This window comes from Crocodylus siamensis, chromosome 4 (genome assembly GCF_052110815.1).
Source record: "Crocodylus siamensis isolate JL-2025a chromosome 4, ASM5211081v1, whole genome shotgun sequence".
NCBI classification, from domain to species: domain Eukaryota; kingdom Metazoa; phylum Chordata; order Crocodylia; family Crocodylidae; genus Crocodylus; species Crocodylus siamensis.
In genome coordinates this window covers 79,635,703-79,663,662 of record NC_143398.1, presented here as the reverse complement: position 1 = coordinate 79,663,662, position 27,960 = coordinate 79,635,703, and the positions used below count along the sequence as shown (strand labels likewise).

The 27,960-nt window shown below is 40.5% G+C and overlaps 1 protein-coding gene across 1 annotated transcript in view; it reads right to left on the bottom strand.

Moving 5' to 3' along the window:
* LRRIQ1 (leucine rich repeats and IQ motif containing 1) overlaps positions 1-27,960 on the bottom strand; it is a 172,518-nt gene that overhangs the window by 28,120 nt on the left and 116,438 nt on the right. The window contains exons 24-25 of the mRNA XM_090042636.1: positions 9,535-9,667; positions 7,093-7,153 (exon numbers count right to left, since the gene is read on the bottom strand). Of these exons, the coding sequence (XP_089898762.1) occupies positions 7,093-7,153; positions 9,535-9,667 (194 nt within the window). The remainder of the gene's footprint in view (positions 1-7,092; positions 7,154-9,534; positions 9,668-27,960) is intronic.

The following is a 27,960-nucleotide window of genomic DNA, read 5'->3' as shown; positions in this document are numbered from 1 at the left end:
TGTATCCTTTGGGGATGTTGTGTCTTCCTCAATGTTTGGAAACTGTCTTGAACATTTTGACATTACCTCAATTGAAAATAAGAAGAAAGATAGCAGAATGAATTGACCTTTGCTTGGTTACTTGGTTTTTTTTTAGACTACCATCAGTGTACAATATTGACAGAATTTAAGTGTAAAAATTTGTGCTGGGCCATTAAGGGACAGAACATAGAATATACAAAGTAGGTTAAGATGGCTACCTTGCATTATCTTCAGTTTGGGTTACTGAAGGACTAATGCGTCTCCCTTGCACAATTTATACTGCAATTGTAGGCTATATAACAACAACTTTTCTAGGCTCTCCTTTGAGAGACTGCAGTGTTGTCTGCTCCTAACATGCCATTTCCATCTTTATGTTCACACCTTAAGCTAGAGCTTGTGAGAAGGTGCTTAAAGGAGAGCCTCTGACTATTCTGATGTTCATGTGCCAGCCTGACAAAGGGTATCTGTATCCAAAAGCTTGCAAAGAAGTTTTCCAACTATTTGAGTTGGTCTAATAACAGATATTGGATTTACCCAAAGAACCATGTCTGCCACAGATACCACTGGGCTTTTATAGCTTCTTTATGTTGCTCTAGTTCTTTGGGTCAAGTTCCTGGGGCTTTTTTAAGCCAGTGGCAGAATCTTGGGCCACAGATGGCAGGAGTTGCCAATGCCTCCTATGCTGGGGGGGGGGGGGGAAGGGGGGGGGGAAACTGCACATTCTTAAGTCTGCAATTGTCTGGCCCCTACTTAAGAAACCATTGTTTGATGCTAACTGTCCAGCCAGTTATCCCCTTGTCTCCAACCTCTCCATTCTGAGGAAAGTATTTGAATGGGTGGTTGCCCAGGTGCATCTGGATGCTATCGGAATCCTGGATCCTTGTCTGGATATAGCACAGAGACTGTGCTCATGACTTTAGTTGATCATGTTCACCTAGAGCCCCATGCCCCACTGCTGGTGCAGAAATTGCACTGGCACCACCACTCCCATTGTTGCTGGGCCTTGGCTCCAGCCAGGCTAAAGTCATATGCCCATGCCCCACTTTTGGTACAGAAATCTGGGGGGGGGGAGAGGGGGCATGCTTCCCTATACCCCCCCAACGTGTCATCAATAGCTCTACCATTATTTCTCATATGACCAGGCACTGCAGCCTCAGGTTTTTTTAGCACAGGGCTGCAGCTAGACTACTGAAATGTGCCCTATGTGGGGCTGCCCTTGAAGACTGTCTGCAAGCTGCAGCTGGTGCAGTACACAGTGGCATACCATCTGACAGGAATGGGTCACCAGAGGCATGCAACTCCAGTAAACCAAAGTCTGACTGGCTACCACAAGTTTTCTGGGCAAAATTCAAGGTGCTGGTCTAGGATTTGAAATGGTCTGGGTCCTATGTATCTAAGAGATTACCTTTCCCTTATGCCCCATTCTGATCCCTAAGATTAGCTAGGAGTAACGTCCTGCAAATAGCATCAATACACCAAGTCTGCCTGGGAAAAGTATGTGGGAACCTGTTTTCAGCAGTTGCTCCTCAGCTCTGGAATTCCCTTCCCCTTGATGCCTGCCAGAGCCCAAGCCTGGATATCTTTCAGAAGAGCTGTAAGACCTTCCTGTTTGGGCAGGCATTTAGCAAACAAAGCTGAGCTGGGATCTTGTGTAGGGGGTTTCTGTATTATATTGATCCTCTAGTTGCCTTTTAAGTTGTTTTGTCCTGTTGTTCATGTTCCTGTTTTATAAGTTATTTGTTCTCCTATTGTAAACTGCCCTTGGCATTTCTTGGGAATGGCAGCATACAAGTTAAATAAATATGTATGCAAACAAGCAAACACAAACAGAAGGGTCTGAGATATCATCCTGGTTTTGCAAAACTCATGTATGCATCAATTGTACTTGCCATGCATATGACAGTAGGCTTTTATCTTTGTAGATCATGAGTTACTTTTCAGGAGTAATTCAAGAGAGTTCATTTATGTCAATGATATGACAATTCACATTCAGAGAATCTCATTTTATGCATTTTTCAGGTATGTGAGATTATCATTGCACTCACAAATGGCAAAAAGAACCAAAATACAGAAAAGTTGTTTAAAAAACTGTCTCATTCAAATTTTGAGACTGAAAGTGGGGGGAGGGGATGAAATTAAACTTACCTTAAATTACCTTAGTTTTGAGTGATACGCTCTGCGACAATGTAATCATTTCAAATTTCTGTCAGCATTATTATAAATGATTAATGATTATATATTTTCAATATTATCTGCATTATAATTTTAAGTGCTGTAAGAATCCTTGTGCTCTTTTCATTACTATAACAACATCTATCAACACATATCAACATTCTTTATACACACTGTAACAAGCGGGCATCCCAGGGGAGATCTCAATCTAGGCCCACCCATTTGTTCCGGGCAAACGACCCGCCTACCATGCCTTGATGTTCCAGATTATCAGATGTTAATCAAGCAGGAGGCTGCCCTGATGACAAGGGACTCTATACACAATCTGACCTCCCTTTGACATGTCCCATGCCTCACAGATGTTTCTTCCAGCTAGCTAGTACTGGGATCTGACCTCGGAAGTCTCATATGGGACTCTTACTCCCCACCAGAGGTTGGGATCCCAGTGTCCTCACACTGGGTTCTCTATCCTGGCCTCACACCCAGCCTTATCCCCTGCCCTAAATAAGCCAGGCTCCCAGCCCTAGCCTCTCCCACCTTCAAGCCCCATCCTCAGCCTCCGAGTCCTGTCCCCAGGCCACGACCTAGCCCTGTCCTTGGGCTCCAAGTGTCTCTTGGCTCCAACCTCTCTCTGGGCCCCAGACCGCTCACCTCAGGCTCCAAGACCCTCACTACAGGACTAGGGTTCCAAGCCCCATCCCACTGCACTAAGTTACCCATATCCTTTTGCACAGGAGCTTCCCTAATTGCTCCCCAAGGCTCAGGGCCCCTCTCCCCTGGAGCCTAATTCCCGGCTCCCTAATGTGCCCTGGCTCTCCTTCAAGACTGGATGTTGCCACAAGTCCCTCCACTGACCTGGGCCCTGCCTCAGTGCTCACAGTGAGCCTGGGCTCCCCCTGTCCAGATTGAACCCACAAGGAATATGGGTCTGGGTTTTTCAGGTGCCCCTACCTGCCTTTTACTGGGGATATAACTGGCCTGGCATTTCTGGGGAGCTACCCTGTCACAGGTAGCTCCACAAGGCCACCCTTCCCTGGCAGGGTGCAGTTTCAGGTCATGCCCAGGGCCACGGGATCTCTTCCTTCACCATAGCTCCAGCCCTTACCTCCCAGATGTTTCAGACAGCAGCTCAGGTGGATGTTACCTCCTTGGCTGGTAGCAGCACACTGCTGCCCTGCAGTTCAGGGACCCAGTCCTTATATACTGCAGTTGGTCCCTGTTCCCCAATCAGGCAACTTTGCTTGATTAGCACAACAAGCAGCTGTGGGCTGCCTGGCTGCTGCTCAGACCCCTGATAGTAAGAGTGCACAGGGTGTTCTGTTACACACACACACAATTTTTTGTGCATATGTTTTGGTTCTAGTTGATTAAATCAAAAGCGGATATGTTTTGGAGTATAATTGTTAAAGGTAATTTTGGAATCCCTTGTTTTTTGTTTCATCTCAAACAAATATGGATAAACATGTACATAAAGGAGAAACACTGGCAATAAATATTAAATACTACAATGAATATTTTCAAAAGGAAACAGTGTAAGTACTATGCTAAAACTTCCGTGTAAAGCTAACATATATATATATTGTCCCGGGGAGACGGGGCGAAGCTTGCCCGTGGAGGCGGCGGAGCCCGAGCGGGACATCCACTGCTTGTTTGCACAGGAAGCCAGTGCCCGTGCCGGCGGCCGGGAGCCGGCAATAAAAATGGCCGGCCGGAACAGATGGGGCAGGAGTCTGGAGAGGGGACTCGCTGCTGCGGAGACAGAGGCTCCAGGAGGGGAGCCGGCAGGCGGCTCCGCACCAGGCGGGAGCGCGGACCCCAGCGGGGAGTGGCCGCCCGCCCCGGCGGAGGGAAGGACAGCGGCAGCAGTCAGACCCAGGACCCCGAGCGGGGAGTGGCAGATTGGCCCGGAGGACGAGGACTCCAGTGACGGGGGGTACTGGGACTGTGCCCCGCCTGCTCACAGAGCTTACAGGTCTGGGGTCGGCGCGGGGGCCCGGGAGGGCACCGATGAGGCACCGTGAGCGCCTGGACCGGTGCCGGACTCCAGCGGCCAGGAACCCGGTGGGGAGTATCCCCCGGGAGGACCCAGGTCAAAAGATTGGTGCTAGCCGGCTAGGTTTCTTGCCTCGGACGAGGAATCCGGTGAGGAGCATCACTGGGAAAGTCCGGGTGAGGGCAGGCGCCTCGAGTACAAGAGGACCCAAGGGGGCGTGAGGCCGGGGTGTTAGGGGGTGGCGAAGCCCCGCAACGTGACCGTCGGGGACCCCGGGCTACGGAGAACCAGGAGCCGTCCCACTGAACCTTAAAACAAGTCGTGGCGGGTGAGAACCAGGGCGGGAACCTGATGACCCTACATCTGCTCCGGACCAACGGCGTCCCAGGGGAATAGCGTCACCCTTCCACCGTGAGCCGCTATTCCGAAGGGGGTTCACCCTCCCCCTTCTCTAGCCCGACGGTCACATATATATATATATATATATATATATATATATATATATATATATATATATATATATATATATATGAGTGGTTTGTGTCACATTTTCAGTACTTTGCTCCCACCACTTACAATTATATCATCAAAAATATTTCCTAGAGTGGCTCTAAATTGTCAAATCATATTTGACTGAAGTAAAACTACAAATCAGAGGCACCATTACATCACTCACAATATTGATAGCAGAACATCTAGATGCTTCTTGATACTCAGCCTTTTTCTCTCAAAAATATGACAGATCTAGGAAACAGGACTTACAAGAAGAAGTTGGAAAAAACTGGGATTATTTTAGTCTGGAGAGAAGAAGACTGGAGGATCCATCTAATATGAGTTTTGAAATAAAGACATCAGAGATAAATTACTCTGTAGCTGTAAGGGACAGATCTAGGAGTAAAGGCTTAAATTTAAACAAGGGAAATTTGGGTTCGATAGTAGGATGGACTTTCTCACTATAAGGTCAGTTATGTTGGAAGAAAGGTGTTTGTGCCTGAAAGCTTGCAAAGAACAAATTTTCCAACTGTTTAGTTGGTCTAATAAAAGATATCACATCTACCCAAAGAACCTTGTCTGCCTATGTCCTTAGACCAACACAGTGACAACCAACAACCTTATAAGGTTTTCATAGACATAAGGGGCTGGAAGGGACCTCATGAGATCATTGAGTCTAGTTCCCCTGCCAGAGGCAGGAAGCCTGATGGGATCAAATGATCCCAGTAAGATAAACATCCAAATGCTTTTTGAATGAGTCCAGGATAGGTGCTTGCACCACCTCTGGGGGGAGTCTGTTCCAGACCTTGGACACTCGAACTGTGAAGAAATTTTTCTTTATATTGAGTCTGAATCGGCCTTCTAGAAGTCTGTGGCTGTTAGACCTAGTTATCTCTTGGTAAGCCCCAGTGAACAAGTATTCTCCCAGATCCTGATGCACCCCCCTTATATACTTATAGGCAGTAAGGGTGTGCAAAACAGGCCATACTGGATTCAGATTTGGCCCAAATCAGGGAGAGTGATGTGATTAGTTGATTCAGATCACTGACCCTGATTCGATTCAGCTGAATCTGAAGATTCAATGCTGATTCAGAGAATCAGCGATTCGGCCATAGACATGTTTCTGCTTTAAATGTTTTTTCTACATACCTCAAGGTACCAGGCGCAGCTCGTGAATGCTATGGTGGAGGGGTGGATGGAGTGTCCCATGGAGTGTGGATGGACCCTCGCGTGCTCGGCGGTGAACCCAGAAGTGGACTGGAAGTACTTCTGGTCCACTTCCGGGTCTGCCACCCTTCCTCCCCGCCCCCCCCCCCCGGCTCAGTGACTGGCCACGGGGGGACCCCGGGAAGCACCAGCTGCTGAGCCAGGTGTGCCAGGCATGCTTCCCAGCAGACCCCGAAGTGGACCGGAAGCACTTCTGATCCACTTCCAGGTCTGCTGCCGAGCCCGATGGCCCCATGCTCCTGGGGGAGGATCCATCTGCCTCACCATCTCAGCATTCACAAGCCGTCTGGTACTTGAGGCATGTAGGAAAAACATTTACAGCTGAGTCTATGTCCGAATCATCAAATCTTTCCAAATCGATTCAGAGTGTTTTGATTCAATTCAGAGAAATTAAAGGGTCTCCTGATTTGATTTGGATTTGGAAATTCAGCCACCGAATGTGGCCCAATCTTGACAGAATCAAATCAGCAACCTAACAGGCAGCCACCAAGTCCTCCGTGAGTCTTCTCTTCACTAGGCTGAAGAGTTCCATGTCCCTCAGCCTCTCCTAATAAGGCCTTTCACTCTTGGCCTTTGATTGCATGGGTGACTCTCCTCTGGACTTTCTCAACCTTATTCACATTCCTCCTGAAGTGGGGGGCCCAAAACTGGGTAAAGTACTCCAAGCTGGAGCCTCACTAAGGCTGAGTAAAGCAGGAGGATGCTGTCCTTGGTTTTGCTAAGGTCAGTTAAGCATCAGAGCAGACTACCTCAAGATGGGGTGGGTTCCCCAGCCTTGGATGTTTTGTAAGAGAACATTAGACAAACAGTTGTCTCGAACTGTTTAGGGGTGAATTTAAGAATATCTAAATACATATAATCAAAATAAATATCACAAACTTATTTGGGTATGAAATGGAATTAATCTATTTTTATTTTTAAAATCCTAAAGAAAGATATATACATTTTCACTTTAAAATTATACACTATATCTGGCTGGGCAAGTAAACTTGTGCCCGTATCTAACCTCATGGTCCTCAGTGGTACTCTGTCATATCCAGCCATAGGAGTCTAAATACAAGATTAGGATCTCATTTAAGGACTTCTGTTCAGGGAGACAAACTATATACTAGTTTTTCACATCATGCACATAATTGAAAATATTAGTTGGGATTCTTTAAAATTTTGCATTGAAAAATATGCCTTACCACAAGTTGAACGCGCCCACCATTGCATACTTCTGGGTTTAAATCCGGCAAGAAGCGGTTGCTGTATGGCGATTTAAAGATAGTAAATATTTCAGTAAGAGCTTAAGTACACTGATGGAACTAAAATAATTAAGATACTTCCCTAGAAACTTCTGGGAATAATCTTGCTCGAGAGAAAACAATACAGCTAGCTAAACACAGTCAATTTATTTAACATATTTCTATGTTTAAAGCATATGTTGAAAGTATTTTAAATATGTTAATTCTCAATAAGGAAATCAGCCAGTCACTGGAAAGACTGGACTTTATACATATTAATTAGTACAAACTGGCTGCGCCTACATGAGACTGACATCACAGTTGCTGCTGTGCAATCATTTAGTACTTACAAGTTACTATGCAATAGCATTGCTGCATGGCTTTTTGGTGATACTGACTGTGCAGAACCTCATTTCTACTCCACAGTAGCATCATGTTGCGCTTCATGGCATGTGACACTACTGCACAGTAGTAACGAGCTACCACACAGTCAGAATCTCATGTAGATACGGCCACTATAGCCCAATCCAAAATCCTTTGGAAAAAAATGAAAAGGCTTCTACTAACTTCAGTGGGCTGTGGTTCAGTCTTGTAATTGCAAAATTGTATCAAAGCGGTTGTTAGATTTACTTTTTGGAGCAATCTAGTTGTTTTCAGTTGATATGTCAATCAGCTGGTTTTATGCACTGTACCTAATCATATTGCCATATCAATGGAAGTTTTGCCACTCACTTCAGCAGTAGGACCAGAAAGAAAATATCTAAAATATCTAAATGATCTTAACAAATGTCAGTCTAAATATTAATATACTGCACATATCTGCAAAGGTAACTTAATAACATTTTAAAACTCCTTCCTTAAATTACTATATTTTCTTAGGTTTGAAAATCATTCCACATTCCTCTGTAAAATGTGTTACTGAAACTAAAAGCAGTGAACAATCATAAATGCCTGGAGGGAGTGTCTACTTGAGATGTTTACTGTGCAGTTCACTAACTGCACAGTAAATGTGTCAGTGTCTATACGTGCAGCTCTATTGGGGTGCACAAAATTAATAAACTCTGCAGCAAGGTACTACTTGCAAATACAAGTACTGTTATAGAGTTTTTTTGTGTGCAGCAGTGCATGTGTAAATGCTGACTGGCTAGTTGGGGCATGAGGGTGCTTCAGTGCCAGGACTGCCTGCCACATAGCCCTACGCTGAAGCACCTTCGTGCCCCAGCCAGCCCCTCTGCAGCACAGTTCACCTTATCGGAGCAGCCCTGGGCTGGCAGGCTGACTCCTTGGCCTCCTGTCAGCCAAGGATGCTGTAACCCGGCTCAACATGTTGTGGTTTGGAAGCACGTGCAGACGTGTCTGGCAGTAACCCAGAAGCAATATACTGTGGAGAAATAAGCTCCACAGTTTATTGCTGCCTCCTAATGGCACATGTAAACATGCCCGGAGCTTACAAACCTCACTATTCAGGAACCTAATTGACTGCATTAAAAATAAATGTTTTCTAAAAATATAATATATTTATGGCAGTTTATTCTTCTACTTATTCATTTGATACACAGAATTTAGAAAAGTCAAGAAATGTGGAAAAACAAATAAAAGTTTATTTATTCACAAAATAATTTTATTTGAATCACTTTTAAAAAAAGTTTTAAAAATCACACTAAATATGATGTAGATTGATAGTGGGCCTGTTTCAGAACTGCTGAGCACTTGCAGATTCCATTTATAGCATGAGTTAACATGTTCTATACTGAGTTTATGACCTATATACATTGGATACAGAGTGTTTGTTATCCTCTTAGTTTAAGGAATAAAGATTAATCTTTTATAAAACCATATTTGTATTATATCTGTTAAGAAATCCAAACCACAAAAATGGGTATTTCAAAACAGCGTATTGAAATGTACAGTGCATGTCAAAGTAGTATTAATTTAACTTATTTTAGGGTTGTAAAGATAAAATGCAAATAGACATTACTGATTAATAAAGTTTTATTTTGTTCCTTAATCCATTCTAGTAACATGCATATAATCTGAGTAATTAATAGACTATAAGAATTTTAATATATACAGAAAAGATAATCATGCACTATGTGAAGCATGGGTACATTTCTGTACTTGATTTAGAATATAATCCCTCATATTTCTGGTAATAAACCATTCAAGTATTTTAACATAAGACAGATCATTACTGAGGAAACATACTAATTCACTATCATTTATGAAAGATATATCCACAGAATTATTAAATCAGTTCTCAATGGAAATTAGTTTGGGACCTGGCAATGTAGTGTATTGGCCTTTGGCTATAAAGCTATGTTTCTTTTAGGACAATTAGCCCAGGTTTCACTTTACAAGCTGTATTTACAATACAAAAATCTAATTTAAAATCAATGACCTCACCATTTTACATTTCTGGAACTGGTTGCTTCAAAATCCCAAACCTGTGTATGAAGCCATTGGTATGTAAATTCTCTGCTCATTTGTAATTTCTCAGCTGAAGTATTATTTGAATGAACAAATTCCTCCTTACTACCTAGGGATGAAAGAAAGAGCTTTATCTTTCATTGTTATTAGGAAAACATATGAAGAAACAAACTCTGCATATTCTGTAAGATACCAAATAGGTAAGAACAGCAGCAGTTATTCACTTTACCTGCAAAGACTCCAAACTAACTGGCATGACCGTTATATTTTAAATATTTTTATTTTTTAGAATAAATATTGATCTTTTGACAAAAAAAAAATGGAAAACTTCAGAGTACCTTTCTGCAAAAACTAGAACATTGGATTCTATTATAAAATCAGAAACTTTTATAAGCCTACTTATTAAAGCATATGTGTGCAGTGTGGTAAAATCAAATATTTATCAGCTATGGAGCTATTATAATTGTTTTTCTAAATGGAGAAGTGAGGCACAAAACTGCTTTTCTGACATGTATTTTGGGAGACCTTTATACTCATCATTTAGAATGTGAAGTCCATTTTAAGTCAGTTATGTTCCTGATTGAAAAATGGAGACAAAGCATCCTAAGATATTAGATTTCAAAGCACCTGTGTTTCAGTTACTTGTGTGTCAGTTCACAAATCACTATTTCTTTGGGACCAAGAAAGGGATGGATACAACCCAAAGAAATTTCCATGAGTGAACAAGCCTAACGGTAAATAACATTATCAGAAAAGAAGATATCTGAACTATTTGGAAGATCCTCTGCTTGTGGGGCCAGAAGCCATCTTCATGGTTTCTAGAACTTAAACTTATTATTACAGCCATCTGTTCATGTTCTGAACTGGGAGAAGTTGTTCAAAAGGCATTGTTCTTAAACTGGAATGGTATTGGGTCCTCAATACCCGATTCATCTTGCTATTCCTTCATCTTTGTTTTCTAGAGTTTTTGTCAGGAATCTACTGATGCTTGGGTAATTACGTTGCTGTAAAGAACAAAAGAAACTTTTGTAATGTGTATTCCAGCCAACTTTGAGCACATTGAGCACACTGTTCTCCGTCTTTGCTGATGATCTCTCTGCTTCTTTCTTTTTCAAATTTTCTTCTCTCTCAGAGAAAGTTGCATTGCTAGTGAATTTAGCATTTGCTAGAAATTGTTTTACTTGAGTATGTGCTGGGTCAGTTTGAATGCCAAATGATTTGAACCTTCTTTGTTACGGTTTCAAACTACCTGAGCATAGGAATCCTTATTTAAAGAGAGAACTGGTGCATGAGGAAGAGCCCATGCTCCTGCTGCTGCTTTGGTGCCAACCCTAGCGCAGCTGCAGGAAGCTTATATGTGTGTGTGTACCTGCATGTGGATCCATGCACATGTGTATGTGTACACGCACAAGGCCCTCAAGAGCTCACCAAAATTCATAGAGTGCCAACTCAGTCCAAATAATTGCCCACCTCTGGCCTAAGATAAAACAAAGCAGCAAATTGTGTGAAAAATCACCAAACTAGTATGTGGAGTCTGAAATAAAGTATCCTCCCTTGCTTTGGTAAAATACACATGTAACATCAGCTAGATGTGGGTCAGGCTAACAGACAACCTAAGTGCTATAATGTGATTAAGTTGGAGATGGTGTAAGTTGTACAGACATTTGCTCTTCTAGCAGAATCTCTCCTGGGAAAGATTTAACCCGGGTTGCTTCTACATTATTTTCTCTTGGAGCAGCTATTTTTGCTCTGGGAGAAAAATCCTGAACTTCTATAAACTCTTGGTTTGTCCTGGGTCAGAAGTGCCTCTCCCAAGAAGAACTGAATGCCAATATGTTGCCTAAAGGCCCCAGGTCTCAGGGTAAATTTTTCTACCAGGAAAACAAATCTAGGATAATTCTCCCAGTTCACTGAATATGCATATGCAAGAGCTCAGCCCCTCATCCTCCACCCAATTAGAGTGGGATGAATAGATGTCTCAAAGTAGACTGCCATTTACAATTTTTATGCCTTTCTGCATAAATTAGTCTTTAAGTTACAACCCTGCCCTGCCTTCTGTCTGACTTCAGATTAACACTACTAACTAGCTCTCCCTTCTAAATTAATCATTTTGAAGCTTTCTGTTGTTTACTGGTGAAAAAAAATGAAAAAGGTAATCTAACCCCTCCTGTAGTTGTTTCTTCTTTTGTTGCTGTCGTAAACAGAGGGACAGCTTTCTAACTGCTTCCATTTGGATTCTAGTTAAAATCCAGTACGAAACAGGGAAGAAATATTTTCCATTCCCTATACTGTGGAATGGGAATATTTTCCCAACTTTTCCCAATAGCGTCTTCTGCAACTGAATTGGCATCTCCAACTGAACTGTGGGGCCTATGTTCATTCTTAACTTTGGCTCTTCTCCCATCTGTTTCTGCACTATGAAGTCTAATATCATACTATTTCACTGTTATCTAGATAATCTGAAAATTCAAAGAGCTGGAGTTCAGCAGTCTCCACAGTCTCCATAAATTCTGTACTCATCTTAGCAGAAGGCCACCATCTTTTCCTTTTTTAATTTGGGGCTAGCAATTCTTTTTCTAATAGAAGTAACCTCCTTTTACCCAGGACAGCTGGGGACATGCTCTAACTTCCATCTGTAGCGGTCTTCAGTCACTTCTTCATATGATAAATCTTAACTACAAATTAGCAAGTTTACTTTCCCCCAGAACAGAAGGTAGTGGGAACCATTTGCCTCTGAGTGTGTGTGGGGAGAAGGATTTTAAAAAACTATAAAAACTTCTCCCCACACACACACACAGAGGCAAATGGTTCCAACTTGCCAGTTAAAAAGTTAACTTTTTAACTGGCAAGTCACATTTTTTAAAATTATTGTTAATACTTCGTTTTATTTGTGGTTTAGATTTCTGACTATTAGGTCTGTGAATTTTTGCCAATTATTTTATTCAGAGAAATGCAAAATACTCTGACATTTAATTACTGAAAATAGCGAAGTGATCAAGATACAATTAAGTACATTAAATTGATAAATATTGAACAATCAAAATTGATTTTAAAATCCCATCTGCTGTTTTTACAAAATAGCTACTCTACATTATACTGTTTTTGTTTTCTCAAAGACACACGCACTGAACAGTAATTGCTTAGCAATATATCAGAAAGCTGTTTTATTTTTTCACTCTCAAACATGTACACTTTAAAATCTTAGTAATAATATCTTGAATATACTCCTTTAATTTATAATATTTCTTATTTATTAAAAGCTACTATATTATCACATTAATATATACTTAAATGTAGCATAATTTCACTTCTACATCCTCAAACCACCCATATCAAATATGTTTGGGGATCTGGTGCTAAAATGTCAATTACTTGATAGAATTCCTACAGTAGCAAGATGCGGCTTTTTGAAAAAAACGTGTGAACTGATTTTTTAGAAGTGCTACCTCCATTAAAAATCCCATCGAAATGATTAGGGGTTATGCATCTTTGAAAATCAGGTGAAAGAGTTTTTGAATAGTCAAATGGGAAAGGAGACACAACGCTTTGTTATATTTTAGAAAAATAATTTAATTTCAGAAGTACTGAAAGTAATATACTTTCACTAAATGATAGTTTCTAAGCTTTTTAAAAGACTTTTCCTATATAATGGATGCATAATTTAAAACATGAAAATTAAACAATTTTAACATCTGGCACTGATGTAGTACAGAGCTGCATATGCAATACACACTTGTGCAATTCTTGAATCAATCAAGAATAAGAATTCTTGATTCTTGGAACTTCCCAAAGCTGGATAATAGCCTCATACTTCACATCCAATTCTATTTATAAAATCTGGACTTGAGACAATAGGTTAATTCAAGTACTTAGGCTAATCTGGATGCAAAAGAGGATAAATTCATCTAACTCTCAAAAAGACCATACTTTGTTTAAGAATTTTTTTCAAGTGTTTAAAGAATAGAAGAAAGAAAAAAGAAAAAAAGAAAGTTTAGGTCTCTGCCTTATGCCAGCTATTTCTCTGACCTTATTAAAACAGAAGATAATCCTTGAGGAATAACTATTTGTATAAATTGCTAACAACCTATGTCAAGGTAGACAGTTGAAGAAACTGGTAAAATTATTTGAGATTAATATTTAGGAAGAGAAAATCCTCCATGTGTGCAAGAAGTTGGATTAGATGATCCTTAAGATTATTTCCAAAGTTGTCAATCTGATTTTAGAAAATTAATTTGTTTTAGTCTCAAGGCTTGAATCTCTGCCCCTATTCAAGAGTGGAACTTTATCAGTTCCCATACTGGTTGATGCGCAACTGGAAGGGGTGAAGTATGCTGGCCACTTTCAATCAACTGATTATTGCCCTAACCTCTTTTAGTCATGTATATTTCTAGTTTTAATGGGTATACAGAGGTAGAAACACAGATTAAGGAATGCTGTATATCAAGGGCAGTGCTACTGACTTCAGTAGGACAGGATCAAGCTTTCAGTTTCTGCTGAAAGTTAATGGTGGCACACATTCCCCAGGAATGAAATGGAGATTTTGCAATCAGGAAATTGAGTTTAACCATATAGAAGCCTGAAATATCAAAACAATTGTGAAATCTGGGCTAGTAAAATGATGGTTACAGCCTTTGTTTCTCATGTCTCTCTCCTTCTATGTACTGGATAATTCATAATTATCTCTGCCTCAATATCCTTTCAATCTATAAGCAAGTCAATGGCTACATACAGGTGCTACATTTTCTACCAGAATAACTGTAGCTCTCTCATTAGAACCCATGAGAATACAGGTGTTTACACAGTCTCTCCCAAAATCAAAACTGAAGTTCTGGGAGAAAAAATAATCCATCTCTAACTGGACAGACATTACTCCCAAGAGTTTCTTCCCATAGAACAGATGTCTATAGACTTCCCCACTACTGCTCAACATGGAGTCAAACAATAGGGAAACATTCCTTGTGCTTTCCTGAGCCTAGGGTTACTCCCCCACAAATCTGGGGAAGATGGGAGAAGCAGCTGCTGCACATCTCCTCTTGTGGATTAGGAGGGGAGGAGAGCAGGTGTGGGCTTTTCCGGCTGCTTCAGTCTCCCTGTCAATGGGAGGACTGGAGTGACTGCTGCTCCACACTTTCCCTAAACTGGAATTAGCCCTAACCAAGGAAGGCACTAGGAGCTTGGGAGAGGAGGTTGTTGCAGGCTTAACACCTGTACCGGTACCTCTTCTGGAATATTTCCACCACTAGAAATGAATTCCTATTTGTGGCCAGTGGCAAAACTCGCAAAGATATCTGTAGGGATATGATTTCATCCTACATATTTAGTGTCAGGTATAGGACAAGCCACCTCAGAACTTACTATATATTGAAAATTAAAAAAACCCAGAGGCTATAGACACTGAGTCCTACAAATGTGGATGTGCTTCAGCAACATTTGAATCTTTCCCTCATTCTACAAAGTGTGTGAAGAGTTAATTTTCTTAATATATTGTTTGAAATTCCTGATCTCAACATAGTTATTAAATATATAAGCTGACATTTCTGTCAGTACTTTTAGGAAACTATTATAAATAAATCTTCAGTTTTATCTTCTACTAATACCTTCTTTTACACATTCTATCCTTTATATATACATTCTATAATATTTATATATTTGATAGAATTTATATTTTAGTCACTTTATGTATCAGCAGCAAAATAATACATATATCCTGAAAGTATTATATTATTTCTCCAATTTCATATGTAAAGTTCTGCTACATGGTTTATATTCAAAATTGAGAAATGAGCATGGCTTCTCTTGACTTTTAATCCCAAACTGATTTCTCTCTAACTGGCAGTTTTTTTTAAGCCTATACATTGAAAACATTAGAAATTTCTCATTATTAAGTATCAAAGTAAGTGGGCACTAAAAGCTATAAAATTAGATAAATGTCAAAGCAAATCTAACCATTTGGCATTATAATTTATTAAAGAGGAAAATACATTATTGCATTAAAATGCAATCAAATGTAGGGGGGAAAGAAAAGTATTGCGGAGTAAAGCAGAGGAAAGAAAAAATAGATATAGATGTGTATATAATTTTTTCCTTTTCTGCAGGATTGGTACTGCATTTAACTGAAGCCAATATAACTACCAAGAGATCCAAAGCATCAAGCTAGTTATGGTTAATCACTACATGATGAACATGTTTTTGGAAAAAGACTATTACTCATAATAGTTTCTAACATGTCTGCAGGCCATTTCATTGAACAACATCAGTACTGTGTATAAGGTTTCCAAACAACAAAACAGTAGACACTGGCAATGGCCAATTCGATTTAAGAAAAAATGCAATTCATTTTTGAGGTTGAGTAAATAGTAATAACCCATGCAGGGTTTCATCCACTGACACTTGAGATCAAGGATGTGACAAAAACCAAGATCTGGTTTATTTCTAAATCTACCATCTCTGAATATCTAGCAGTATCTGAATAACTGACAAGCCCTAACTGCCCTTGGGGATCAGGGGAAAATCGCATATTATAAACTAAACACATTGAAAATTTTGACTGACCAATATGAAAAAAAATGGGAAAAACTTCCATTCTGACCCCCCTGACCCAACAGATGTTCACTGTTGGATTGGAAGGGTGTAGGATCAAACACTACTTTGGAGCTGATCCAGTGAGAGAGGCTGAATGCCTGCAGCCTCTTCCTCTAGCCCCAACCCCCTCTCCGAGCTCCCGTGCTGCCTCAGAATGGGAGGGGGAGAAGGTAGGGGAAGAAGATTCATACTGGAGTTTGCCTAGCTTGCGCTGGAGTTGGGGGGTGGGTGAATTGGACCCCCCCACCACCTCGGGGGCTATAGGGGCTGCAATCCACCTGCCCCAGCCTCCAGCACAGGCTGGGTAAATCCCAGATGGAACTCCCTCCCTCCCTCATCCCCACATCCTGAAGACAGCACCTGGGATGCTGCTCCAGTGCAGCCCAGCCCAGCTGATGCACACTAACTGAAGTCAATGAAGGTGCTCCATGTTGAAGCACTTCCTTCTCCATTACATGAGGGTTCATTTGCTGCATGATCTGGCACTTTTTGAGGTGCTCTGCAGCTGTGCACTTCTTTCAGTGCACAGCTGTAGAACACTTTTAGTGGCCAATTGCAGGACGAAATGCCACTTCTGTCAGCACCCTTAATGTCCAATTTTGGTTCATTTATTCTAGCTACAGTAGAAGACCTCATTTTTCTCAGAGTAGTGAAATTAATCCTTTTTTTTTACAATATAAAAATGATCTTTTCTCCTCTGAAAAGGCTGTGTGATTTTTATGGTTGAAAACCAAATAGGAGTATATATGATTAGGGCATTGTTTTATGTAGTAAGCACTGAACATTTGGGGATGAACTGCAGGACTAAAATTGGTGTCTAAAGTCGAGGCGTATCAAAGGTCTTTGAGAACGAAACTATTTGGTGTGAAAAAAATAGAAGAGAATTTAGTGGGCTATTGCAGAAATTTTATTTAGAGGAAGAGATGCATTTGAATACCTTCATAGACAAATAAAACTACAGTTACCTTTTCAGCACTTATGTTCAGTCTTTTGTTATAAATGCTGGAATTTCATATTGTGGTAACAGTATAAAGGAAGCCTGTTGCATAATGTATGTGGAAGAAACTGGGAAGTTCTTCTTGCTTTTTCCATTAGCCAGGACTCAAATCGTTAAACTAATGTAATATACAGGAAAAAGGGAATGAGAGTAAGTCGTGTATATTTGCTGAAAATCTAAGGTGCTCTGCAACTTTCCAGATTTATAGGAATAATTCAGCTCCCCCTAAAATATCAGTGCTATTTCTAAAGGAAGGTTTATAAAGAAAGCAGTCTTTCAGTTCTTGTATTCTAGATGAATAACAAATCTTTGTAACATCTGTGCCAGCATTCAGATATAACATTTAGATTCCTGAAACCTATGTTAAAGTTGCCTTAAGAAAGAAGGGAGACAGATATCATAGCAACACCATTTATAGCTCTAAAGCAAAACATAGTTTCCATTATAACCCACAATCTGAAGTGATTTATATTTATCATAAGCATTTAGACCAGGTTACAGTCAATATATCTATTTTACAAGCAAAACACTTTTTATAGAAACATGAAAAATAAATGAGTTTTAACTATTTTATGTTGTTGGAGTGCCAATATTTAGAATGTACGTTGTTTACTAACCAGACTTCTATATTTCTTTTAGATAATTATCACATTATCTGAGTATCTTGCAACTTGGATGTGTTTAATTTTCACAGAATCTTTGGCAATTACTGTTTGAGAGCTGGAACTCTGAAACTAAAGCCCAAATACTCTGTTATCTTTCCTTTCCCTCAAAGCTTTAAAACAAAGTATGAATAGGACTATACAGTTAGTTAAAAGAAATCAGAATCAACTAAAGTAGAAATGTCTCATATGCCATTTTCTGAATCACTATAAAACTGCATTCACTATACAATAAACAGTATATTTACTTTACTGTAACTAAAAGTTTTTAAATATTTGCTTCAACAGATGCAGTTATAGGGTACAGGTACATTCTGCTGACTTCAAAAGAAGTTGAGAGCACTTATTCTTAAAATATGTTGGCAGACAAGCAATCTGGTACCAAGCCTTAACTTATAAAGAAGCTAGAGAGATTTCTCCTTCCCCCATTTAGGTCTGACATACAGAACAGCACCTAAGTGGAATATGAGGAAGAGAAAATACATATCTGTATTTATCTGGAGGCCATGATTTGTGTTTGGATAAATGCAGTTATTGATTAAGTTGTATATAGTCACTGACTTCCCTGAAGCTTTGGCTGGAGGTGTTAATGTACCAAGTGCCTTCTAAGTAACTTGTTGTCTGTATCACACATTCAGATGCAAGTGCTGATGGCACTAAGTTTTTCAGGGTCCTGTCTGGTAGATATTACTACTATTACTTTCAGTACTGCTACCACCACGACTGCTCAGGAGAGATTGCAAATGCTCTTGTCTTGTACCAGAAATGGGTGCTATACAAATACAGAGTAAAAATTCTCTGTCTGAAGGGTTTATAATCCATGCATTAAACAAGATGCAGCTGATGGATATAAACAGAAGGGATTATTATGGAACAATGAATAAATATACATTTCAAGTAAAATAGGATTGCTTTTCCTGGCCTTCTAGCTGTAAAAACGGTGCAAATGCCATAGGCATGATGATTTTACGTTGCAGCACAAAGTTTAAACTAACAGTCACTAACTCAACCATTTAAGGTTAGTCCAGTCCTGTTTCATGGACATGCTGAATTATATTATGAAAGGACTATGCTTGTAAAACTAAACTGCCTTTTTATTTAATATGATATTTATGTAGTTAGCTAGATGCTGAAACTGCCATTAACACTTTATCCTGATGCCTTTTTCAATCTCTTCCTCCTGCCTGACTCCTCCTTCCAAATTCCACGCAGGTTGCTGTGTCTTTCCTTTTACCAGTTTTTGCAAGCTCTACTGGCTTGCAGGGGCTACCAATCATTTGCTCATTATCTAGTGGACAGACAGATCCTGTCAGACCATTGCATTCTATTAGCTCTCATAATCCATCTAGCACAGTTGTGTTCAACCTTTTAGCTGTGTGGACTGGATAAGTGGGCCAGATCAGACCCCATGAACAGCACTGAGCTCAGGGGCCTCTATTGCCTCCACCTAGTCCCACATGCAGGGATCGGGCCTTGGGAGCTCTCTACTGCCTCTGTTCAGTCCTGCATGTGAAATCAGGGCCTCAGGGCCCCATGAACCCTCCAACTGGCTCCATGTATCAGGGTCTGGGAGTGTCACACCACCTCCATCCAGACTTAAATGTGGGGATTGGGGCTCTGAGGCCATGCACCACTTCTGTCTAGCCTTGCCTACCAGGATTGAGCTCCATGCTGCCCTGCCCTGCCCACAGCACACTCTCCAGACCCTTGGGGAGCCAGATTTGGCCTGTTGGCTAGAGGTTCAATACCCCTGATCTAATATATTGGTCTTAGAACCTGAATCCAACTTTGTTTGAGCAACTGTAGTAGATGTAAGATATGCAGCTCCCCTGTTTCTACCCCAATTTTGCAGAGTAGCATCTGTTTTGTACCGTGTTGCTCCTATACCTTGCTTTTTCAGACTGTCCTATATCAGGCTAGCAGATGACAAGCTGCTTCTGTGCCCTCCTTGTCCTGGCCATAGCACCATTCATCCAGATGAGCCACTGTCTATAGCCATTTTGCAACTGACTTTGGTTCCATTCCCACTGTTGTCCTGAGATTGTAAATAATACACATGACCCATGTCTCAGTGAAGCTTGACTTTTTTGCAGCTTTTAGGCTGCCTGCAGACCTCAAAAGAACCCCCCAAAAACCCTCAAAAATGCACTTTCCTGGAAGAAGCAGTGTGTTACTGAGAGCTGGCCCCACGGTGTATGTATAGATCAGATGCTTCAGTGCGGCTTTTAGTGCTTTTAACAAAGCCTGATTCAATAAGCTATTAGATAAAACCACCAAAAAATCCCCACTAAAGTACCTGATCTATACAGATGTCAGGGGAAGTGGTCCAACTTATGTGCTGCCACTTCTGGGCATGTACTGGGCTTGGCATGAGAGCACACAAAGTTTAAATGCTGCTTTTTTTTGCTTTTTTTTTTTAACGTCTGCAAGCAGCCTTAATGATTAGGCTTAGATCTGATCAGGAGGCATAATGGCCTCTGGCCTTCTGCTGTAGCAAGCTACCTGATTAGCACAGAACTCATTTAACTACTTCTACACCCTGTTTACTGCTTCTCTACTGACAGTGCCTGTAGATGTGCAGGGGCGGCTGCTCCTATGCACTGTATAGTGCATTGGTGCAGACTTGATTAATCTAGTCTACTGGAATGTGGTAATTAGTGCACTCCAGCAGCCTCTACGTTCCATGTAACAGTGTCCCCATGCTTCAAAATGGTGGCAGGGACACTTAAATTAAAGCTCATTCAATGAACTTTAGTTCAAGTGCCTGTACCACCATTTCAAGATACACAAGACACTGTGGGAGTTTTATCATAAACCACACCCTCTGGTAAGCAGAAACTCCATCTCTGATTAGACACACCTTTATACTGGTTGGATACTAAAGCAGGACGGGGAATTGCATAAATCATACTAATGTAAATTTAAGATGATCCATTTTATTGTCATTTAGTAGCTCAAACGTCAACAGAAGTATCTGATCCAATTTGTATAGCCTCAAAACAGAAGGGGAATCTTTTTTTAAATGACCCCCCCCGCCAACTGAATGGTTAATAAAACGTAGGTAGTAGCAGGGTGATAACTGAGCTTTAAATTACAGTATTAAGATTTACATTCATCTTATGGAGAATGTTTGCCTCAGGAATCCTGTCAGAAGTTTTGGGAACTGGGGGAGGAAAATTGGTAAAGAGACCAAACACATCATCCTGTTCTATCAGAAATTGTAAGAGATTTCAAAGCTCGAAGTTCAGTGATACAACTACCACCTAATAACCAGAAAAGACACAAAAGTTACCAATGTAGCCCAGAACTGTGTACAGAGTAATTCAAAAGGAAGGCTCAGAAAGGATCAGATTCTAATCTCAAATCCCAGAAGCATGCCAGGCCCTCCATCTTGTAGTATAAACACAGAAATCCATAAGAAATCAATAACAAATGCATAAGTAAAATGGATATCCTACTTGGAGTTTCCAATCCTCATAGAGTAGAAGGAAATAGTCTCAGAAAAGCAGATAAACCCACCTGCTTTCCTAAGCTTTTAGATCTGTGGATGGAATTCCAAAGAGAGAATGAGCAGGAAGACCAATTATTTTTCAGTGTAAAATCAGATGGGTTGATGTTTTCCTGAATACAGTTTGTTCTGATTTTTTCTCATTTTGGAGGTTCCTGGATAGAAGGTGATGAAGTCTGCTTAAGGAAAAAGTGCTTCAAAGGAAGTCTTAAAAAACATTTTGGAAAAGTGGAAGAAATTTTGTCATCACTTTGCTGCAATCAAGAAAGCACAACAGTTCAAGAAATAAAGGGCAGCTTCACAATCATTGTGGCAGTTTTAGGTTTTGTTTGGACAAGATCAGGAAAGAGGAGGAAGTATAGGGCTATTAACAAACAAAACACGCAACATGCACATGCAGAAAAAACAAACCAACCACAAGTTGAGTTTGCTAAGTGACAATAATTCAACAGTGCATTTAAGTCATATTAACTCATACAAACAAAATAAATAATTATGGACAACATAACATTACTTCAGTGAAGCTACAATGACTCACACACAACAGTATTTGATCCATAACTCTAGTCAAGTAGGAATAAATTCACAATTTTTCATCATACCTCAGAGCGTATTTTGAATGTGTTATTTTGAATGTATATCTATGTATTTTTTCTATGTAAATGATGCTGTTACATATTTATCAACTGATTGTAGGATTTTTGGCATATACTTTATTCTGCTAAAAAATCTTGCCAGTACAAGGAAGTGAAGGCTAATAAGAAAAATAATATTGTCAATGTATACTAGTATTAATACTAAATCAACATACAGCCATATATACTTTGTATTTAAGACATGCAGTATTTTGTTACTGATAAAAACAGTGTTTCTTTTTTGGGTTAGGGTCATTGTTATTGTGTAGTGATGAAATATAATTTTGCATTTTAAAATAGTAACTATTCATGGTAGCAGTTCAAAATCTATGAGGTTGAAAATATTTATGACACTCTAAACCCATTACGTATGTCTTCTCATACAATATATACAGAATATATACAAAAGCTAAAAAAGGATCATAGTTTAATCTTTATACCAGTATAATACCACTAAGCCTCAGTGAAGATCAGACCTCCCATTGTGCACAGAATTGCACAAGCATAATACAATGTTCATTATGAATGAATGAAAAGAATCTCACCAGTGTCTACAGAGGAAGACACAGCCCTTTTCCTAGGAATGCTTATATCTATCTAAGACAATTGGTGGAGGAACAGTATAGATTTCAGTTTACTCCTGTTTGTTTATTTGCAGTTTTTAAATAATTATGAATAGATACGAATCCATATGCCTACAAAGCATCCCAGTTTTACTTAATAACTCGTTTGCTTATAAATATCATATAAGTGCTTAATCTATAGATCTATTTAAAAAGAAAACTGCATATCCATAAGAAGTATATAAGGGAGCAATCAATTAAATTAATTTTTTTCTGCTACCCCTAGCTGAACACCTTATATTTGTCTTTTAGCCAAGAACTTCAAAGCATTTTACTAGTGATTCACAATAAAGCATCAACAATGTGGAAAGGTTATTTTGGGCTTGTCAATGCACAGAAATTGCAAAAAATTAACTGAATACTATTTAAAACATACCCCCTTAAGCAGTTACTTTTAGACACAATTCAAGAGTATCCACCCAAGCAGATGGGCAGCCTACACTAAACTGATCCAGAAACAGCCACAATTAAACCCTGACCAGTTTTTGTATGTAAAGTAATATGCCTCACAGAAATGACAAATCAGACTTGAGAAAAGAACCCAGTAATAGACTCCCAGAGTTCTCTCAATCTGCACCCCAGGGTACTCAAGGAGCTGGCGAGCGTCATAGCCCAGCCCCTGGCACGGATCTTTGAAAACTCCTGGTGCTCTGGTGTAGTGCCCGAAGACTGGAAGAAGGCCAATGTGGTGCCGATTTTCAAGAAAGGGAGGAGAGTGGATCTGGCTAACTACAGGCCCATTAGCCTGACTTCTATCCTGGGGAAGATCTTAGAAAAGTTTATTAAGGAGGCCATCCTTGATGAACTGGCCCAGGCTAACATTCTGAGGGACAGCCAGCATGGGTTTGTTGCAGGTAGGTCTTGTTTGACCAATCTCATTTCCTTCTATGACCAGGTGACCTATCATCTGGACAAGGGAGAAGAGATTGATGTCATATATCTTGACTTCAAAAAAGCTTTTGATCTGGTATCCCATGATCACCTCTTGGCCAAACTGGCCAGTTGTGGCCTTGGCTCCACCACGATCCGCTGGCTGGGAAATTGGCTTCGTGGTCGGACCCAGAGGGTTGTGATTGATGGCAGTCACTCATCATGGTGCCCTGTGACCAGTGGGGTCCCTCAAGGCTCTGTCCTGGGACCCATACTGTTCAACATCTTCATTAACGATGTGGACATTGGAGTCAGGAGTGGACTGGCCAAATTCGCCGATGACACCAAACTTTGGGGCAAAGCATCCATGCCAGAAGATAGGCGGGTGATCCAGGCTGACCTGGACAAGCTCAGCAAATGGGCAGACGAGAACCTCATGGTGTTTAACACCGATAAATGCAAGGTTCTCCACCTTGGGAGGAAAAACCTGCAGCATCCGTATAGGCTCGGCAGTGCTACGTTGGATAGCACTACAGAAGAAAGAGACTTGGGGGTCATCATTGACCACAAGATGAACATGAGCCTGCAATGCGATGCTGCAGATAGTAAAGTGACCAAAATGCTGGCGTGCATCCATAGATGCTTCTCGAGCAAATCCCAGGACGTCATTCTCCCCTTGTACTCGGCCTTGGTGAGGCCGCAGCTGGAGTACTGCGTCCAGTTTTGGGCTCCACAATTCAAAAAGGATGTGGAGAAGCTTGAGAGAGTCCAGAGGAGAGCCACGCGCATGATCAGAGGTCAGGAAAACAGATCTTACGATGACAGGCTGAGAGCCATGGGACTCTTTAGCCTGGAAAAGCGCAGGCTCAGGGGTGATCTGATGGCCACCTATAAGTTTATCAGGGGTGACCACCAGGATCTGGGGGAACGTCTGTTCACCAGAGCGCCCCAAGGGATGACGAGGTCGAACGGTCACAAACTCCTGCAAGACCGTTTCAGGCTGGACATAAGGAAGAATTTCTTTACTGTCCGAGCCCCCAAGGTCTGGAACAGTCTGCCAGCGGAGGTGGTTCAAGCACCTACACTGAACACCTTCAAGAGTAAATTGGATGCTTATCCTGCTGGGATCCTATGACCCCAGCTGACTTCCTACCCTTTGGGCAGGGGGCTGGACTTGATGATCTCCTGAGGTCCCTTCCAGCCCTAATGTCTATGAAATCTATGATACTAATTCAAGTGATTTAAGACTGTTTTTGTCTTGCCTTGATCTCCATGTTCATCCTGTTTGCATTTCAAACACTTTTTAAGACCTCCTTTGTAGCTTTGATTGATTGAAAAGTATATATTAACTTGCTGTGGTCTATTATAAAGTGTTTCTTTGCAAACCACATGCCAACTACACACAATGAGTGTCTCCTGCTGGCTTTTACTTATGATCATATCAAAAAATGGACTTTGCTGCACTTTAGCTGCATTTCACAAAATCTCTGCATAACCACTTCAATTATCATGGCCTCTCAGGCACCCAAAGCTTTTACCATAAAGTTACTTAGGCGCCTAATGGTCACATACTGTACAGGCTCAAACCTGCCACCATTTTGACTAAGCCACATGCTAAAGTGCATAAGCCCTGCCAAGGTTTATTTGGGATGCAGGATGTTGATCCAGTAGACTTGCTCAGACGCTACCTATTGCCCTAATCACTAAGCTATGAGCTAAACAAGCTCTGAGATGGCTAAATGAGGTATGAGGTGGCAGGGTAGATGTCAGTCATCTCTATATGCTATTGATAGGAAGGATTTTCTTTTTTACTCACATTCCACAACATCACTACTATATCATTAATAAGTGAATTAGATGCCTTATCAATATATCATATTAATTACTTATTTTCACCTCTTCTTTTGTAGTTGGGCCACTATGTAGAGAAGTACAAGTCATGGGGTCAGTGATGCAACAAGCTACGGTCCCCAGAGCAGGAACCAAAACTAAGGATTCCTGCACAGCTTCCTCACTGGGCTTAGGAGTTCTGCTCCCTTTTGCTTGCTCTCCTTCTTACCCGATGAATCTGTATTAATTTTGCCCAGTGGCTCAGCTTCACAGGAGGGCCAGTAATTGTTCCCAGCCAAACCTATCCCATAGTCTAGTGGTAATGGCCCTCTCATATAGGGCTACTGGGAGACAGATTTGAGGCCAAAAGAATCAAGGAAAAAAATTGATGTATAATATAGTCAATGCAGTGAGAAAAAAATAATGGTTTACTGCAAAAATCTGGAAATGGCACATATATGCTTTTGGGTTGGGTTTTTTTTTGGAGAAGTTTGGAATCAAAAAATAAAATCACAAAAAAGAGGTAGGAGGTGAGGAGAAAAAAATATTTTTAAATAAAACTTTTTTAGTTTGATTCCTGCAGCAGAAAAACAATATGAACAACAAACTCAATGACTTGAGAAATGAAGAAAAAATATTTAGGCATATTTGTAGTGGGGCTGTTCAATTGGCAGCCCATGGTTAAATTGCAACCTGTGAGCTCCTGCCTGGGCACAATTCCCCACATAGGTCTAGCTGCTGCTGCTAGAGCTAGGCTCTTCAGGCTCCTGTTCCCTTTTCCAGCTTCTGCTTCCTGCCCCTGTACCTGGGGGTGGGCCTGCACTCCCTTATACCTCATAGAATAGGGCAGTGAAGCCTATGGGACCCTCAAAGAAGGAGAGTCGGAGGGGTGGGGGGGAAGAGGGCGGGGGAGTTCCAACCTTTGAAACTTCTTCACATTCTGGTTCAGAGGCAACTGTAGTACAAAAATGTGCCCAGATGACATTACATCCCTCAAGGGAGTACAGTCTCAGAGAACTTTCTCCCTTCAGATTCTGGTTTGCAGAGAACATAAATCAGGAGAAAAGAATTTAAATATTCCTTAAAATCATACCTGGCTGCATCTACATGAAACAATGACTGCGGAGTAGCTTATTACTACTGTGCAGTACTGTTGCATGACAGAGACCTGCCAGCATGATGTGATGCTACTGAGCAGTAGTAATGAGCTACTGCACAGTCAGCATCACCAAGAAGCTGTGCAGGGACACCACTGCGCAGTAATGCTGGTTACTGTGTAGTTATTTAGTACTTGTGTATGCAAGTACCCAATGACTGCGCAGTAAGAACTGCACAATCAGTGTTTTGTGTAGATGCAGCCATGTAAGAGCAAAATAAGTAAACCCCAAAACTGAAGTTTAAATTCTTATTACAGCTTACCTTCTCTAGGATTCCAGTTTGGTTCTTTTTCAGCTTTCATCTAGCCAGATCCTGGATCGCCTCACCTTGAAGTGGTCTGTGGGCTCGCTAGTAATGCCTCTTTGTGCAAAAGGGTTAATTGCATAATGAAGTTAAATATTTCAACCCTTACTAGATGTACAAGGAGTCATAGATTAAAGGTATATTGATACAGTATTCTGATGGATAAGCTTGGAAGAAAGTGGCACTCTGAAGAGGGAAGTAAAACTCTTTAAGTAATTAACATGATACAGTGATAAGATATTCATATTCACTGTTTATTGATATGGTAACTATTTTGTAGAATATGCTTGGAAAAAAAACACCAAAAACCTCTCATCCATACATGTAAAGATGATTTACAACTAAAGAAGAAGAATTTTTTTGGTGAAATATATACCAAATAAGTCTGTCAAATACTTGCTAAATGCATATTTTAAAAAAAAGGTCTCTTTCAAATGTATACATGGAGTGTACAAAACTCATATATTACCATGACAGCCAAAGTAATGTTTTAGCATATGTAGCCCATACTACAAGTAGAGTCTGGCAAACCTGTGCAAGCAGACCTGGCTAAGAGTCAGGAGTCATGCTTATTATATAGAACTCTCAAGGGTATCTTGCAATCAGAGGTCACAATCGAGGCAACAGAAGCAATGTCACGATATCAGAGAAAGGGCCAATTCAGACCTGCTCCCTGACAGTCAGTGAGGTCAGGGCTTGTGGCAAGTAACTATATTAAAGGGAATATTCTCTTGTACACTTTTAGAACTGTCATCTGAACAAAGAAGTCCAGGTCATCTGTAGGTTAAATCAGACTCTGCCTAGTACCACACAGCTTTTTAAAAGTCTTATTAATTTCTTAATTAGAAAATGAACCTTGATAATTGCTAATCAGCATTCCCTTAGCTTGATTATATTTTCATAAATATTTAAACAATTCAGTTTTTCTCCATTAAATACTTACTGACTACTAAAGCTTCTCTCCTTAACCTTCAACATGCTAGAGTTGCTTCATGTTAGCAAATAATTGTGTTAACCTGTGTAGTTAATACTGTAACTTCATAAACTTAGTACTTAGTCTGCAACTGAAAACAATTTAAATAATTCAAGATTATTCTTATCCGTCATTTTATGCTGAATGTCAAAGTTAATTACTTCTCTTGTCTGGCTGTTTTTATTTTTTTTATCTAAAGTTCTTGACTGGACCATAATAGAGGCTTTCCAATGTCAACAGATTTAAGAATTTTTAACCAAA